The 16,134-nt window shown below is 44.0% G+C and overlaps 1 protein-coding gene across 2 annotated transcripts in view; it reads left to right on the plus strand.

Annotated features, from left to right (window-relative positions):
• Positions 1–350: 350 nt before the first annotated feature.
• The window catches only part of LOC119174177 (SEC14 domain and spectrin repeat-containing protein 1-like), a 42,399-nt gene continuing 26,615 nt past the window's right edge, over positions 351–16,134 (plus strand). Inside the window, exons 1-8 of one of the 2 annotated variants that reach the window (XM_037425000.2) lie at positions 351–489; positions 868–951; positions 1,271–1,330; positions 4,468–4,576; positions 4,847–4,934; positions 8,292–8,387; positions 13,220–13,333; positions 15,893–16,052. In XM_037425000.2, coding sequence (XP_037280897.2) covers positions 879–951; positions 1,271–1,330; positions 4,468–4,576; positions 4,847–4,934; positions 8,292–8,387; positions 13,220–13,333; positions 15,893–16,052 — 700 coding nt within the window. In that variant the 5' untranslated portion in view covers positions 351–489; positions 868–878. Of the gene's footprint in view, positions 490–787; positions 812–867; positions 952–1,270; positions 1,331–4,467; positions 4,577–4,846; positions 4,935–8,291; positions 8,388–13,219; positions 13,334–15,892; positions 16,053–16,134 lie in introns of those variants that run through there. The other variant, XM_075889683.1, reaches the window with a different exon arrangement.

Below are 16,134 nucleotides of genomic sequence, written 5' to 3' on the forward strand. Positions count from 1 at the left end.
ATACTATAACACTCCCGCTGCAAACAAATGTGAGTTATTGAAAGGGGAAAGCACAAAAGTGCAATTCAAGTTGGCGCTCACGCCACGAACAACGTTGAAAAAGAAACTGAAACTGCGGACCCATCCTATCCGCAACAGCTTGAGCGACTTCGACATCACTTCTATTTTCTTTTGTCTTGTATTTTTTTTGCTTTTGTCTGTTCTTTCATTCTTTCTTCTTGTAGCGTCAGCTGGCCGCCTGCGGTGGCCATGTGACCACAAGGCGTGACGCATTGTGAATGCAATGGGCGCCTCCGCTGGACCGGCGGGGCATCGTCAGCTACTGTCTAGAGCGTGCTCTGTCGTCGCTCTGCTGCTTGCGTTATTGATATGACCTTGCGGCCAGACAACGGCTTCGCCGGGGGGTACTTGTCGGGTACGGAAGCGTGACGAGCGCTTGGCTCAACACTTTACAGCGGTGGCCGACGCGACTAGCGCCTGCAGCAACAGGTGAGTGGCAAGCATCAGCCTCGGTGCGCTTCGCCCCATGCCTCGCACAGTCGGCGTGCACTATGCGGCGGTGGTGCTTCGTCTTTTGTGCCGCTGCTGAAACAAGTTTGCCCCTTGATAGAAACGCCTGTAGTAGTTATCAATTGTTAAAGCACCGTACTCCCCGATTTGGGAACTTTGGATGTGCGGATCGTTCGCTTTGACATCTGAAACCAGCGGGAAAAGCGTGCGATCTTTGCTTTCCCGGCATTTCAAAACGATCCGAGTAACCGACGGCCAGGCTCGTTGCTTCTGAAATGTGCTACAGCAGGTTCCGTGGCAAGTGCGCAGAGCGCGCAGCTATTCCTGAGCACGACCGGTTTTACTTTCTCCTTCCAGGTTTCTTTAAAATGTCTAAGACGCTGGAGCGAAAACACACTGGGCAGACCTGCAGAAACGGCGATGTGAACAAGACGAGATCCAGTAAGTCGTTTTGTGTTTGTCGGTCCCTGCATCTGATAAGCTTTACAGTTTGCTGTTAAAAAAAGCTCCATGAACTACTTAATCATTTGTCATGATTTTTTTGTATTTCTTGCACGCGTTTATTGTCTGATTTAGCGTCCTAAACGGTGCACTTGATGAATTGGATTTTCGTACGGATGTTTTGTTTGCGGTCGCGTTTTAGTTTGTGCTATCATGAGGCATGAAGTGGTAGTGTGCGAGACTTTAGCATGCAATCGTAAATTATGAACGAAGTTTGGTGCACCTTCGGCAATTTATAAATATCACATTGCTTTCTCAGGGCTGCCAGAAGCTGCGGATATTGTGGAAGTGTTGAAGAAACGATTAGCCTTCCTGTCGGGTATGTTTACATAAACATTTTTGTTTGGTTTGTTTTTTATTGCAGTAGGTATTGTGTGCTTATTAAAAGAGAGCGCGTATGCGTCTTTTTGATAAGCATTTGTTGGGATTTTGATCATATTAGCTACCATGGAACACCTCTACAAGAGCTGGTTGCCTAGTCAGCTGTATGTGTTTAAATCATTTGTGTGATGCCAAATGTAAGAACTTTTCAACTCTTCATTGACATGTGTGTCACAAATAAGGTTACTGAAATCAAAATTCAGCATTATATATTATACTAGGCCACCTTCTAGTAATAACCATGTGTCGTACTGCGAAAGACGTAGAGAGCTTTAGAACAGTGCAAAGCAAAGCTGTGAGTTTGCATTGTCCATGTGTCGTACGCCCACTTCTTGCGGGTTTCCATTAAGTGACGAACCCAAACGCAACACCCGCAAGCTTTGCGTACGGTATTCTAAAACTCTATTAACTTCACCTTATGTAATCTCTTGTCTCTTCAAATGATGCTAAAGGAAGTCGCTCATTATTACCTGCACACTTTAACAGGATCTTAAAAGGTGTCATTCTTATGTGAATATAATTGGCATACGGGGCCATGTTTTGCAGGCATCGCGACAGCCTTTGACTCTAGCTGGATTCGTCTGTATGTGTAGTCAAGCAAAACATGTTTGCAGTGCAGTTGATAGCATATACCACAGCAGGGGCTTCTCTGAAGAACACTTCATCTCAGGTTACCTGAGTGATAAGGACAGCTGAGGGCATAGCTAGCTGGTGCATCGCCATCGTGAGCAAAAGGTGTTTGCGAAGGTTTGCAAAGCCAAGAGTTTGCAAAATATAGCTCAGCTCGCCAGTTTCTTGGTTGACTCAGTTGGAATTTCGTAAAAGCGAAATGACGGCTCATCCCAGCAGCTGCCTTGCAGTGCTTAAGTTTATAAAAGCCGCATGTTCTTGAACTTTCGTAGTAACATCCTTGCATTTAATGAGCTGTTTTAGAGCCTGAAAAATTAGGCTAACAATCATTGGTACTAGATGAAAGAAGTTGAAAATTATTGTTATGGCTTCAACAGTTCTTTCGTTTTTGTTGTCAATGCCATCAAGGATGCATGTAATATGGACATATATTTGGATAATAGGTTAAAGTGAATGAAACATAAGAATTGTAGTCCATGCTGTTTGTACTGTTTATTGAAGACACGTCATTATTTATTAATAGTAAGACTGCTTGTCAGTGGCATTTGCAGAGCCTACAAGCATACATCTGCCAACAAGGTTTTTGCTATCAAAGTTTTATATACTGCTGATAACGCACTAGGTCTGCTTACCCACCGTATAAACCGGACTATAGGTGGAATGGGAATATAGGTCGACCCCCCAAGTTCAGGTTACCGAAAAAGAAAAAAAAAAAAAGAAAACAACCCAAAACTGCTGAACCGCATTTATTTGCGAATTGGGCGCACCGCATCCCGATCGTCGGAGCTCCCCTCTATCACCATCGCAACTGCTCCTATTCGTCCGACGAAGCACCACTGTCTTCTGAAGACGAGAGTTTGTCGCTGGCCGCCTCCCACAGTGCGTCGTCTTCAGTGCCAGCGAGTGTCGTCTTCCAGCGAGTTGCTGATGCAACATTTCTTGAAAGAATTTTCCACCATGGAATCCGGCAAGGAGCGCCAGGCGGAAAGCACCCAGCCACAAACAGTCGCAAACGGAGGCCTCTGTAGGCGCCCTGTCGGTGTCTTGGGGTTGTCGCCGGACGTCCACTCTTGGTATTCCAGGCGCACTCGGTCCTTGAACGGCTTGTTTAGTACAACGTCGAGCAGCTGGAGGGTGGACATCATACCACCTTGTATCACGGCTAGGTCCGTTTTCCCGTCGCCGAGTGGGCGTTTCACTGCGTCGGTCAAGTGGCCACGAAACACATCCAACACCAGCATGCTGGGAAGACGTAGCAGTGCACCTGGCCGACGGTTTCACACCACCCGTATCCATTCGAGCATCATGGCCTCGTCCATGTATCCCTTTTTGTTGACGCGAACGACAACACCGGGCGGGAACACTTCCTTTGGCATTGCCTTGCGTTTGAAAATGACGAAGGGCGGAAGCTTTCTACCATCTGTCGTGCATGCCAGCATGACGGTGAAGCGCGAGTGCTCGTTGCCAGTGGACAGCAGCTTCACATCCTTGGCGCCGCGCTGCGTGACCGTGGTCGACGAAGGCATGTCAAACCACACGGGGGTCTCATCGGCGTTGCCAATCTGCCCCATCATGTAGTCGTTCTGCTCCCGAAGCCGGTTTACGAAGCGCTGAAAGTTTATGAGCTTGTCCTCGAACTCCTCCGCCAACTTTTGACAGGTGGATGTGCGCCGCTGGATAGAAAATCCTCTGTGTTGCATAAATCGACGCACCCAAGAGTTCGGTGCATGAAACTCTTCTCTCGTGAGCCCAGCTTCCCGGGCGAGTTCCACTGCTTTCTTGCGAATGGTATCCACGGTCACTGGCAGCGAGTGCGCATGAACTTCCCGCACAAAGTCCGCTAGCTTATCCTCCAGCTGCGGATGAACGGCACTTCGTCCACGAAATGACATTTTTTGAGGATTGCACATTTGCAGCTTCCCTTTCTGCGCCCTCCAATAGCGCACGCTTTTTTCTGATACACCAAAGCGGCACTGAGCAGCCATATTCCCGTTCGCTTCTGCGAACTTAACATCTTTAAACGCAGCTGAGTACTGCCTCCTCGAACCGCTAGACATATTCAGTGAACGAAAAAAAAAAAAAGGCCACTAAAGATGCAACGCAATGTCAAGCGGAGCGAAAACTCGGGACAGATCGGAAGCAAATCACGAACACAAAGAAAACAGACTGCGATTGGATTTGGATGCGGATATGGCCGCGTCTGGCTTCACAAGCACATCAAGCCATATGTTGCCAGACGGAGTCGCACTTTCGGCATGACACCGCTATATAAGACGAGGGGCGACTTTAGCTTATTATTTTATTGAAAAAATCTCGACTTATATTCCGGTTTATATGGTATAACCGTATAACACGTTTTGTTAGGTAGCACGCTTATGTTCATAGAGGTGCTTCTCGATTTTCATTATATGACACTGAGCATGCTTCCCAACGCTTTCTGCGCAGGAGGGGTTGATAAAAATGGCTGTACGTTACTATGTGTACCTGCACCATGTGACGACTTCATGTTGCAAGACTTCAGGGAAACACTAGTCTATCTTAGGGGAGTTATGGAGTAAGTCCTGTGCTTCTGTTTCTTTTCTCTCATTCTTCTGAAGATAAACATTTGTACTGGATGGTTATAAACTGCTGGGGAATAATTTTATGCGATAGAAATTTGGTTTTTAATCGTAGCTTTTACTGATCATTTCAAAGCATTCACCTTCATACTGTTTGCAAACTTATCTTTATCGACGTTCAAAGAGGCAGCCTTTCTTTTTTTCTCTCTCTCTTCTCACAAGTAATGACACTGTTTTATACTTCCTTGCTTTCTTCTGTTTATCAGTGAAGGTGATGATGAGAAGGTTACTGTGGTGGTGCAAGGAGACGGTGCTTGGGGCAAGAAGCTTGAAATTGTCAAGGCAGCACTGCAGGTAATTGTTTCCTGCCATGGTTGCTTCTGTTCATTGATCGTTTGGGTGACAGGAGTTCTTGTGAAAGTGTAGGTATTTACTTTGTGATAGAGCGACTTATTAGCAGACTTTAAATGTTATGAACAGGGGGCATGCAGCTGTGCATTCTATAATCTTTTTGTCTGAAAGTTTAGACAACATTTGACTTGCATTAATCAATTACATTAATTCTAATAGCTAATTATGTGTCCTCATAGGGCACGTAATTCAAAGGGCACATTACGTACCCTTGGAGGACATCATAATCAGTGTTGAGGCCCCCTGAATAAGAGTTTGTAATAAATTTCAAAATTTTAGCATTATTCAGAAAATTTCCAGTATTGACAACATCAAGAGTCGATAAGCTGTGTCGTGTCAGCTATCGTTTACACTCAAAATTCATCATAATGTTTTATTTTAAAGGGACACTAAAGCCAAATAACAATTTACATCAGAGTGAAAGCTCAATATGACAACATCTACAATGACAATATTATCAAGAACAGTGCCCTACTTACTGAGAAATTCAGGTAAATGCACAAGAACACATGCGCTGCAGTAGCAAATTCTCAAAACGATCCTGATGACATCAGACGGTCAGACTACAATCAATCACACGTAATCGATCTAGCTCCACTTAATGAAGAACCTTCCTTGCATCAAGAGACACAATAAAATGCTGCCTGTTCGTTTCTGTTTAATTCGTGAAAAGAAGAACCGTCGGTCATTACTATGGGGAATGGTGCGAGTGGTTCGAAAATTCAATTTTCGCGTGGTTACACTAGACAGGTCGTGCCATCTAGTGGGGCACAATTGAACCAAAACGCGTCTGCCATCTCAGAGCCAATGGCAGGAAATGGATCAATGGCCATTGTTGCTGCTGTGACTCCAGCTGCTTTCGTTCTGTCTATTAGTGTCGGCGACCCCGCAGTAAAGCCTGGCAATGTTGTGCATGGCAACAGTGACGTGAGATAGTCCATTCCTTGAGGCGGGGTAATTTGAAGTTGGCTAACCCAATGTGGACCACTAAAACATGGTTTTTATTTTGAAATAAGCCCTTCCTTGGCACAAAGGTAACATATTAAGGTTTCTGGACCGTTATTTCAACAATCAACGTCGACCTAATAGCTGCCTTTACTGTCCATTTAACAATAATCGTGGCCAGTCGTCATATTGTCTTGGGCGTTGCGTGTGCATCGCCAGCCATACGCTAAGCCCAGGTGTGGCCTGTCTCCAAACTGTTTTGTATTGGTATCTGCCTTGCTTTAGACCGTGCTCTTCAGTAATAGTCACACTGCTTGCATTTATCTGCATTATTCAATCAGAGGACTGGTGAATGACTGAGGACATTAGCGGTGAGCGAGAAATCGGCATTGTTCGTGAGTGAGAAAACACAATAGATGCAAAACATTAAAAACGAGGGTTTCATGCTGGAATCAAACTCAACGTTCTGTGGGGCAGTCAGGTGTAGCATAGAGTCACGCCAGTGCGCCAAACTGCTTCAGAAAAAGCCCTGAACAGGCTTTATGTAGTGCGACGAGCTGTGCATAACACATGTAATGGGATGTCATAGAATCGAACCAGGCATCACTCTGTGAATCGCACGAGCGGGCGGTTTGAAATTTCATTCTTTACAAAGCACTCAGCCAATATTATCATTCACAGCATTATCACTTACACATTAACATCGTCATCCGCAACATCATGAAAGGGTGCAGTGGCATAGCTTCAAATATTGCCTTATGGACCTCTAGTGGTTGTTTTGCAAGATGATGAATTATGACATAGTGGGCACTTTAGAACTGTTCTCGCTGTGGTCATTGAAGGAGAGTTTTAAAAACAGCCGAGACTATACACACAGACATTCTTTTCCTTGTGACATGGTTGAGGTGTCCACCAAAGAATAAAGCGTGGTAAGGAAATGAGAAGGTTATGCGGATGGAGCTTATTTACATTATCGTGTTCCACTCTTGAAGGCAAAGCTTAAAGGGACACTAAAGCCAAATAACAATTTACATCAGAGTGAAAGCTCAATGTATGACATCTAAAACGCAATATTATCAATAAGAGTGCCCTACTTACCGACGAATTGAGGTAAATGCACAAAAACGCATGCGCCGCAGTAGCATATTCTCAAAACGATCCTGATGACATCAGACGGACTGCCTACAATTAATCACTCATAATCGATCTAGCAGCACTTAATGAAGAACCTTCCGTGCATCATGAGACACAATAAAATGCTGCCTGTTCGTTTCTGTTTGATTTCTGAAAGGAAGAACCGACGGACGTTACTATGGGGAATGGCGCGAATAGTTCGAAAATTCAATTTTCTCATAGGTACACTGGACACGTTGTGCCATCTAGTGGGGCGCAATGGAATTAAAAAGCATCTCCATTATTGGAGCTAATCGTGAAAAATCAATCAATGGCCGTTGTTGCTGCTGTGGCTCCCGCTGCTTTCGGTCTGCTGCTCCTAGCGCAGTAAAGCCAGGCAACGTTGTGCACGGCAACAGTGACGTGAAATAATCCGGTCGGTCCGCTTCTTGAGGCGGGTAATTTGAAGTGCACTAAGCCAATCCGGACCACTAAAAACGTGATTTTATTTAAAAATAGGCCCTTCCTTGGCAGAAAAGTAACACTACAGTATTTCTGGACTGCTATTTCAACAATCACCGTCGACTTTTAAGTGTCCTTTTAAGCGTCCTCCTAGTAACGCCACATTCATCGCTTTGACGAGGCAGCCAATAGTTAAGATGACCGACAACAGTGGTCTTGTGGTTGTGGTGCTCAAGTACTGACCTGGTCGTGGGATCGAATTCCGGCCACGGCAGCCCCATTTCAATGGAGATGAAATGCTAGAGGCCCATGTGCTTAGATTTAAATGCATGTTAAAGAACACCAGGTGGTCAAAATCTTTGGAGCCCTTCGCTAGGACATCCCTCATAATCACATTGTTGTTTTGGGATATAAAACCTCAACAATTATCATGAAAGATTAAAGTATGCATGCACAGAAAACTTTTCACTAAATTTGAAATAACAGGCTAGTCAAGTTAATTGTTGTACTAATGGACGCCAACTACGTGGGACAGGAACAGCACCGGCTTAGTCAGCCAGGCGGAATGGCGTGTGTAAGTTCTTTGAGGTTTATTCTGGCCGCATAGCTTCGGGAATGCTCACTTAACGGCTTTGCCTGCTGTAAACTGCTTACTTCTTTTGAGATAACCGTGCTTGCTTTAAAAATAGTGTATCTCTAAACATTCTTTACGTAAGTATGAAGACTCGCTCAATGTTTTGTTCTTGCTTACTTTTCCTTCTCTTTTTCTTTTTTCTGCAGGAAGTGTTGGGTCCAAGGTTGAATGCCATCCTAGTCCACCATCCTCACAAATCCTGGGAGGTCCGGTCATCTTTTAGGGAAAAGCATACTTCATTGGTAAGAAGCCTGCTACATTTTTTAGAGTGGGATGAGGGGGCACGCATATGCACAGAGCATGTCCTGCACTTTTTTTATTATTTATTGTGAAGTATCTTCTAGGTCTTCAATGCAGTGCCCACAAATTTGGTGCGGAATATGACCCGCCTAATGTGCATAGCACTTACATACGACCTAAGGTAACCTTAATGTGGCCTTGCAACACTTCTTCAGTGAGGTCAGAAAATGCTGCTGATCGGTGGTGGATGCTCCTGAGAATGTGTGAGCCAAGCATTGTAGTGCAGCACGCGGCCAAGAATTCACAATTAATTACCCTATTCAGCTAAAAATTGCTCTTTTTTCTTTTTACAAATTATGCCATACTATACCCAGAATTGACGCCATTGTCTTATTCGAGCATCGTGAGCCTCATAGTTGCTGGATCTGCTGTAGGAGGCTGCCAAGTGCCCACAAATGTGGTTACGGTCACACAGAAAGTAAGCTTTGCATTTGGAAAATAAATAAATGGGGCTCAAGATCATGATGCGCACATGACATAACTTTTTTTTTCCTCCCTGCCATCCCTCCCCGTCTAGCTGCCAGCGCGCTCGATGGCGTGAGGGAAGAGAAAAACCAATTACTGTATTTACTCGCATAATCCTCGCACTTTTTTTTGCCAGAAAACCGATGCAAAGTTGGGGGGTGCGAGAATTACGCGGGGAAAACTTTCTACGAAAACGCAGAGAGCGAAAAAGAAAACGAAGTGGCCGCAAATCGGAATTTTTACAAAAGTACCTTACAGCAAGTTTTAAGAAGTACTAATTGGAACTTACCTCAACAATAAAAGCAGAGGTTCAACACAAGGCAAGATTTATTTGAGACACAAAAAGTGGAAGCAAATAGTCGAGAATTAGAATACTATACGCGAAGCTTGTGGGCGTTGCCGGCGTAGCGGTAGCGATCGGCGCTCAACAGGAGCCCTCAAAAAGTAAGCGTAGGACGTCAATATTGGGCTGATGGCTATTTAACAGAATCGTCCGCAGTTCCCTTCTGAATAAATAAAGTTTACCATCAATCCCAGTTTTAGGCACACGGCAGGCCGAACACTACTTGGTGGCTTTCAGCTGCCGTCACCAGTAGCGAACACAAAACTGGTAGGCTCCGAAGGGCCTACGGGCGGCCCTGTTGCCGTTGTTTAGCGCATGATCTATCACTTGCAACTTAAAGCAGCCATGTGGCTTCAGTATCGCCCCATAACATGCCAAGATTACCGACACAACACACAAAACACGCCGCAATGCGCACTTCGGCTTTGATTGGATTGGATCTCCTTGCAACTGTACGCTTGATGCTTAAGAGATGGCGCCAGATGGTGTGCGCTATCATCATCAATGGCTGGAACGAGCAGACGACATTATTGCCGCAGTTTTCAGGGGTGCAATAATTACTCGAGGAAAAAAAAACGTATTTTTGCTTGGGCGATGTGGGGGGTGCGAGAATTATGCGAGTGCGAGGTTTACGCAAGTCAATATGGTAATGCGTGTCAAGAATCTCCATAACAATGCTCGTACTTGACGGAGTCTGAACATTTTTATGGGTGTCAGTCGGAACACAACTAACTTACTAAATCAAGCCATTTGACAATTGCTTGGAAATGTGTAGGCAATCCCTTTTTTAAGTAGTGCTTTCGATCTTGTGACATTTTGTTGTGAAGCTGGCATCCATTTCAGAACTTGATGTCAGGCTAGGGCGTAGAACCTTCAAAGAATACAGTGCATACACACGGCACATTCACACACACACACCCACATTCTGGCATGAACACATACAGTGCTCGCTTCCGACTATTTATTCATTCTGCAAATGCTTGAATATATGCATCATGTGGCACATGCACGCAATAAAAGGACCCTGAAATGATTTTTTGTAAGTGTTTAAGCTCGAGCATCATAAAATTATTCATGCCACAAATTAAGTACCAAGGCCACTACAGGCAGTTATATCTATACCTTCCTCCTCATCACTGCTTTGCTTTCTCTACTCGTGCGACATGCTGGTTATCTCGGCGCTCTAAACAATGCGCTGGATGGTTTTAGCTTCACAAATTCATAGTCTCAAAGATTGCGGCCCTATCGGTCGTGCATCATCACAAAGGCCATGGCCCACTATGCCCACACCGTCTGGCAACAGAGGCGAAGCTCATGGAGTGGTTCATATTTGCAATATACGAGCTCATCCTTTTTATTGTCCTGTATGGGGAGAACCTTCGAAGACATGCGGACCAACAAAGAAAGCGACCCACGATAATCGTAAATTTGGGCAGTGTGGTTGTGTCTTCTGTGGTGAAGATACGGCTGCAGAAACGTGGATCGTGGCGTTGACCAGATATCGAGAAAATAACGATGCTCGGTGTAGCAACGAGCCTGTACGATTTCATTCGCCAAATGCCTCACTGGCATTACTCAATATCGCAGCTTTACAAGTCATCAATTGTTATATATGTGGCACACAGCACAGCTCCGGTAATCCATTGCATCCTAGAAAAGAACCCGCGAGATAAACACTGTCACTCAGCTCTTGTCAACATGAAGCACATTTTAACAAACGCAGACGACGCTCGCTGCCCACAGGAGGTTCGGGGACTAGAATGGAGATATCCAATCAGATCAGTCACTGGCGCCGAGTTTCGACATGCAATTCGACATGAAAAAGGCACACGAGAAGTTGAAATACTCTGCTGAGCGCAGTGATCTGTAGCGATTCTCATGTTTAAAGCCTTTTAATAAATAACACAGTTGACGCAGAGAGCTTAAATTGATCTTCGAATCATCCTGAGGACTTGCTTTACTGGCTCAATCTATTTATGTTTTTTTAAAATCGTCAAAACTGATTTGAGGTCTCTTTAAAACTAGTGAAGCCAAATGCACATATTATTAAGAACATACCTCTTTTTTTCTCACAGCCCAGAAATGATCAATTTAGTTTCACCAGGAAGCAAAAGTAGTAAATGTGTACTTATGCAGCGATTCTCACTCTTTTCAATGAAAAAAGCCTCTCAAACCTCACACACATACACATGTGCTTCTGCGAAAAATTGTCTGAGAAAATCGTGGGTCGTATTCATGCAATAATAGCTTGCACAACCAAGTGCGCACATTTTTTTATCTCTCTTGGTTAATTTTTGGGAGCCCTGCTTCAGTGGTCTATTGGCTAAGGTGCTCGGCTGCTGACCCGCAGGTGGCGAGATCAAATTTCGGCTGCGGCGGCGGCTGCATTTTTAATGGAAGTGAAAATGCTGTAGGCCCGTGTGCTCAGATTTAGGTGCACATTAGAGTGGTCATAATTTTCGGAACCCTCCACTACGGTGTTTCTCATAATAATACGGTGGTTTTGGGTCATTAAACTTCACGAATCAATTAATCAGTTAATTTTTGGGCATCTTTCTTTATCCGATCAATAGCACATCTCTTGCTTTGACCAATGTATACCTTGCAGCAGAATAAGGGTATCAAGTACATGACGCCCAGGGAACATTTTACAAAAGTCTTCTCAAGCTTCCTTATGCAGCTGCGCTTTTTGCTATTGTGAAAAGCGTTGTTATTGGGCTTGTGTGAATAAGTAAATTCTTGGTTCGAAGCAAATATTGATTTAGTTCGAATAATTTCAAACTGAATTCGAATAGTATATCTGCCATAATATAAAGAAAAATGAGCACATTTGTCATATGCCAACTAACCTGCAAAATATATATTTTTGAAATTGATACAAGGAATGTGCAAATGTCATTCTTATTTGTTTAAAGGAAGTGGAAGCAACTTTGAGTAGTAGCGTGATTTGACTTTAGGTAGAATGCAAGTGATAACTGGTAACTAGAAGAGAAACTTGGGCTAGTTGGTGTTGCGAGTTATGTGTTTTGTCTTTACTTGTCCTCGTCTATTTTAAGTGCTGTTTTAATGGTACATCTAAAATATGTTAGATCTTCAAGTTTGCTATCCTTAGAGCATATAAACTGTGACTATAAACTGTGAGCATATAAACAAGCTTTTAAACTTGAAAAAGGAAGAGTCGATCTGAGGGTAATATGTTCATTTAACTTTAAAGGGGGGTTTCACGGCAGTGCGGATTTTTTGGGGGGAGGTGCAATCATGGCATATCACCCATTCGCCACACTGAAGCAACCTTTACAAGGGGCTACATGTGGATTAATATACACCTATTCCTTCATTTCCAATAACTTAAATTTGAATTTAAGCAAACTTGAATGCAATATATTCATTTGATTATTTAAGTGCTTAAATATTCGCAGCAGTTTTGTTGACACACCTTCCCGATTCTCTCAGGTGCCAAAAAACACCAGCGATACTCCGTGCCTGCCAGTGACTTTCTTGATATTATGGAAAAGCTCGTGGATTTATGGCACAACTTGTGAATGTGCCATGTGTTGGTGCTCTAGTTATTTTTCTAAATGGCATCTATGTCTCCAGACAACAATTTTTCAGCCACTCTACCAAGTATCCTGCTTGAGCGAGTTTTATTACATTTCATTTCGAGGAATTCTGCCGTTTGTGAGCATTAATGCACTGGGACAGTGTTGCAAACGATTTTGTGAAAGGGAAAGTATGTGTCCCCAAAAGTCGGCACTCGTGGATATCATCCCGAGATGGTTCTGCACATTGCATTGTAGGAATCCATTATATGGTGGCCTATTTCTGAAAGCTTGCATTTTTTTTTATCCCTTCTTTTGTCTTTTTGCATTTTTATGTGCCAGTATCATTGTAGAATTGCTCTGTAGTCACTGTGGCTCAAGTTTCATCCTTAGCTTATGCAAAGTGTCTGCAATTGTCTCAATACAGCTGAAGAATGTGACGCAGCCTAAGCTCTTCAAACTAGTCAGTCCCCTCCAGTTGACGCCTGAATTTGGTGGTACCTTGCAGTATGATCATCTTGACTGGTTAAGCAGGCAGTTGGTGAGTGATAATCGTTTTATGTTTGCTCACCATCTTTACTTACTTGTAAGTTACGTCACGTTAATTTTGTCAGATTCTTCCATAATACTCTTCGTCAAGTTAACCTTGTCATGAACTTTGCTATTTTCATCTTGTTGTAATTTATCGTCGTAGTTTTCATCTTAACTAAAGTGACTGCTTGGGCGTGTTGTTACAACATATTTGAAGGAAACAGCGCGAAAAACGAGAAACCAGGCAAAGGACACATACAGAGTGCTTCCCAGCTTACTCATCAATTACTGAAGGTCCTGCAGGGAGTTAGGACTGAGGGACACATGCTTGAGTTAGCCTTCGGTTTCCCTTTAAGAAAAGGAAGTTGTCTTTTAAATGCGAAGCATTTCTTAGCGAACTTCGGCGACTTTGAGCGTATCTATCTATCTAGCCGCCTACGACTTTTAGCTCTCCTGGCCGTTTCGTTAATGGTATCGGTACCAAACTTGGTATGGCTTAACATGACTGTATGAAGAACATGTTTGACTAGTCATAACATGAAAATCATATGTATGTCATGATGTCATGATTTACATTTCATAGTCCTGCAGATCTTGCGGTGGTTACGTTCACATGACATGTTGCAAAACTGGTATGGTATGACATGAATGCATGGCGAACACAAGCGACAGACGCTAACATAAAACTCAGGATATGCGTGTCATGTAACATAACTAGATGCCCGCCTATGTAGTCATGTAACAACATGACTACATGCCACGCCCACGATTTGCTCACGGCCGTTTCGCTAGCGTCACATATACCAAATTTGGTATTATGGTACGTGAATGGATGACAAAGGCTCGTGACTGGTGCAAACATGATAATCATGAGATGCGTGTCATGAAACAACATGACTACATATTACGCTCATGATGCGCTGGCGGCCGTTTCGCTAGCTTCACTTATACCAAATTTGGAATTACGGGACATGAATGGGTGAAAAGGATATGATACTGGTGCAAACATAATAAACATGAGATGCATGTCATGTAACAAGATGACGGCATGCTACGCTCATGATGCATTCGCGGCCGTTTCGCTAGTTCCACATGTACCAAACTTGGTATTATGCGAGGCGAACAGACAACATAGGTAAATGGCACACCCAAATATGATAATCATTACAAGCGTGTCATGTAACTGACTACATGCCACACTCATGATGCGCTTGCGGCCAGTTCGCTAGCTTCACATGTGCCAAGTTTGGTATTACGTGACATCAATGAATGACGAAGGTATGTGACTGGTGCAAACATGATAATCATGACATGCGTATCATGTGAGAACATGACTGCATGACACAGTCAAGGCGTGAATACATTTCGACGTGACACGGTGTGCGTGCTCGCTGGCATTCATTTCCTCGCGTCACGCCGGCATTGCCACGCCAGGCGCTGGTCCTGCCATATACTCGCAGGCACACAACGCGCTACGGTGCTTTGACGCATGCGTGTTTCAGTGCGTCTAGCGTTCCTCGGTCCCGAAAAGAGGGAGACGCAGTGTTGTCTGGGTAACGCATCGGCACGAAATGCAGCATGTGGCATTTTGCACCGGTTGCCGTCCAACCGCGCTGACGGACCCTGGTCGCGCCTGGCGTCAGACTACAGAGTGCTCACGTTTTGCTAACGTAGCGTCGCTGTGCCCAGCGTGCATGCATGTCAACTCTACATTGGAGTATATTGGGCCCTTCATGATGCGCTCACGTCCGTTTTGGTAGCTTCACATATCCCATATTTGTGTTACGCAACGTCAATGGATGACGAAATATATGACTGGTATAAACATGATAATCCTCACACGCGTGTCATGTAAGAACACGAGAAAGGCTCACGCTCATTGCGTGCTTGTGGCCGTTTCGCTAGCTCCACATATACTAAATTTGGTATCACGTGACGTGAATACATGACGAAGGTAAAGGACACATCCAAACATGGTAATCATGACACGGATGTCATGTACAGCATCATTTACCTCCACCTATTAACATTTGCTGATTTTAAAGTGGCATATATCAACCTTTCCCATTCGTGCTTCGCATGTGATCGATTCCCACTCTACGTGGGATCTGCCAATTTTTTTATCTGGTTGACTGCACGTGCTTTGAGAATGGCATTATGATGTTCATTTTTCATTTATCTTCGACCATCACTTTTGTTTCTTCTATTTTCGTTACACTGCATAGGCACGTGTGCGTGGTTTGAAGAATAAAATTTGTTTTAAGCGAGTGCTCTGTATGTGTCCTTCTTCACCTGGTTTCTCGTTTTTTGCACTGTTTCCTTCCAATATTTCATCTTAACCTTGTCATTTGCGTTGTCACCTTGCTCTTGTCATAACCTTCATCATCTTGATTTCGTGACAATCTTTGTCATCAACTTGTCACAATATTTGTCACGATAGATTCATCTATATTGTCTGTCACTTTTTGTGATGTCAACTGTCATAATATTTATGGCACTGATCTTGTCAGTCTTTGTCAGTCTGATCTTGTCGGTTCAGTAACAAATGTATTGGGTGTCCTTGTTTCAGGCTGTGGAGAAGTATGTGAAAGAGGTGCAGCTTCTGGTGAAGCACGCAGATGGTGCACTGAGTGCCTGCCGAAATCAGCAGAGTTCGGCCAGATCTCCTCGAGTTCCCCTCGAAATCGGCCCTACCATGGTGGAGGTGATTGCTCGAACAATCCAAAGTGGTAAGAATCATTCATGTTGATACCAATTTGCAACGTATCTTTATGGATTAACTTGCACAGAAGTTTATTTCCATCACACGTC

The sequence above is a fragment of the Rhipicephalus microplus genome, chromosome 3, assembly GCF_043290135.1.
Source record: "Rhipicephalus microplus isolate Deutch F79 chromosome 3, USDA_Rmic, whole genome shotgun sequence".
Classification (NCBI taxonomy): Eukaryota; Metazoa; Arthropoda; class Arachnida; order Ixodida; family Ixodidae; genus Rhipicephalus; species Rhipicephalus microplus.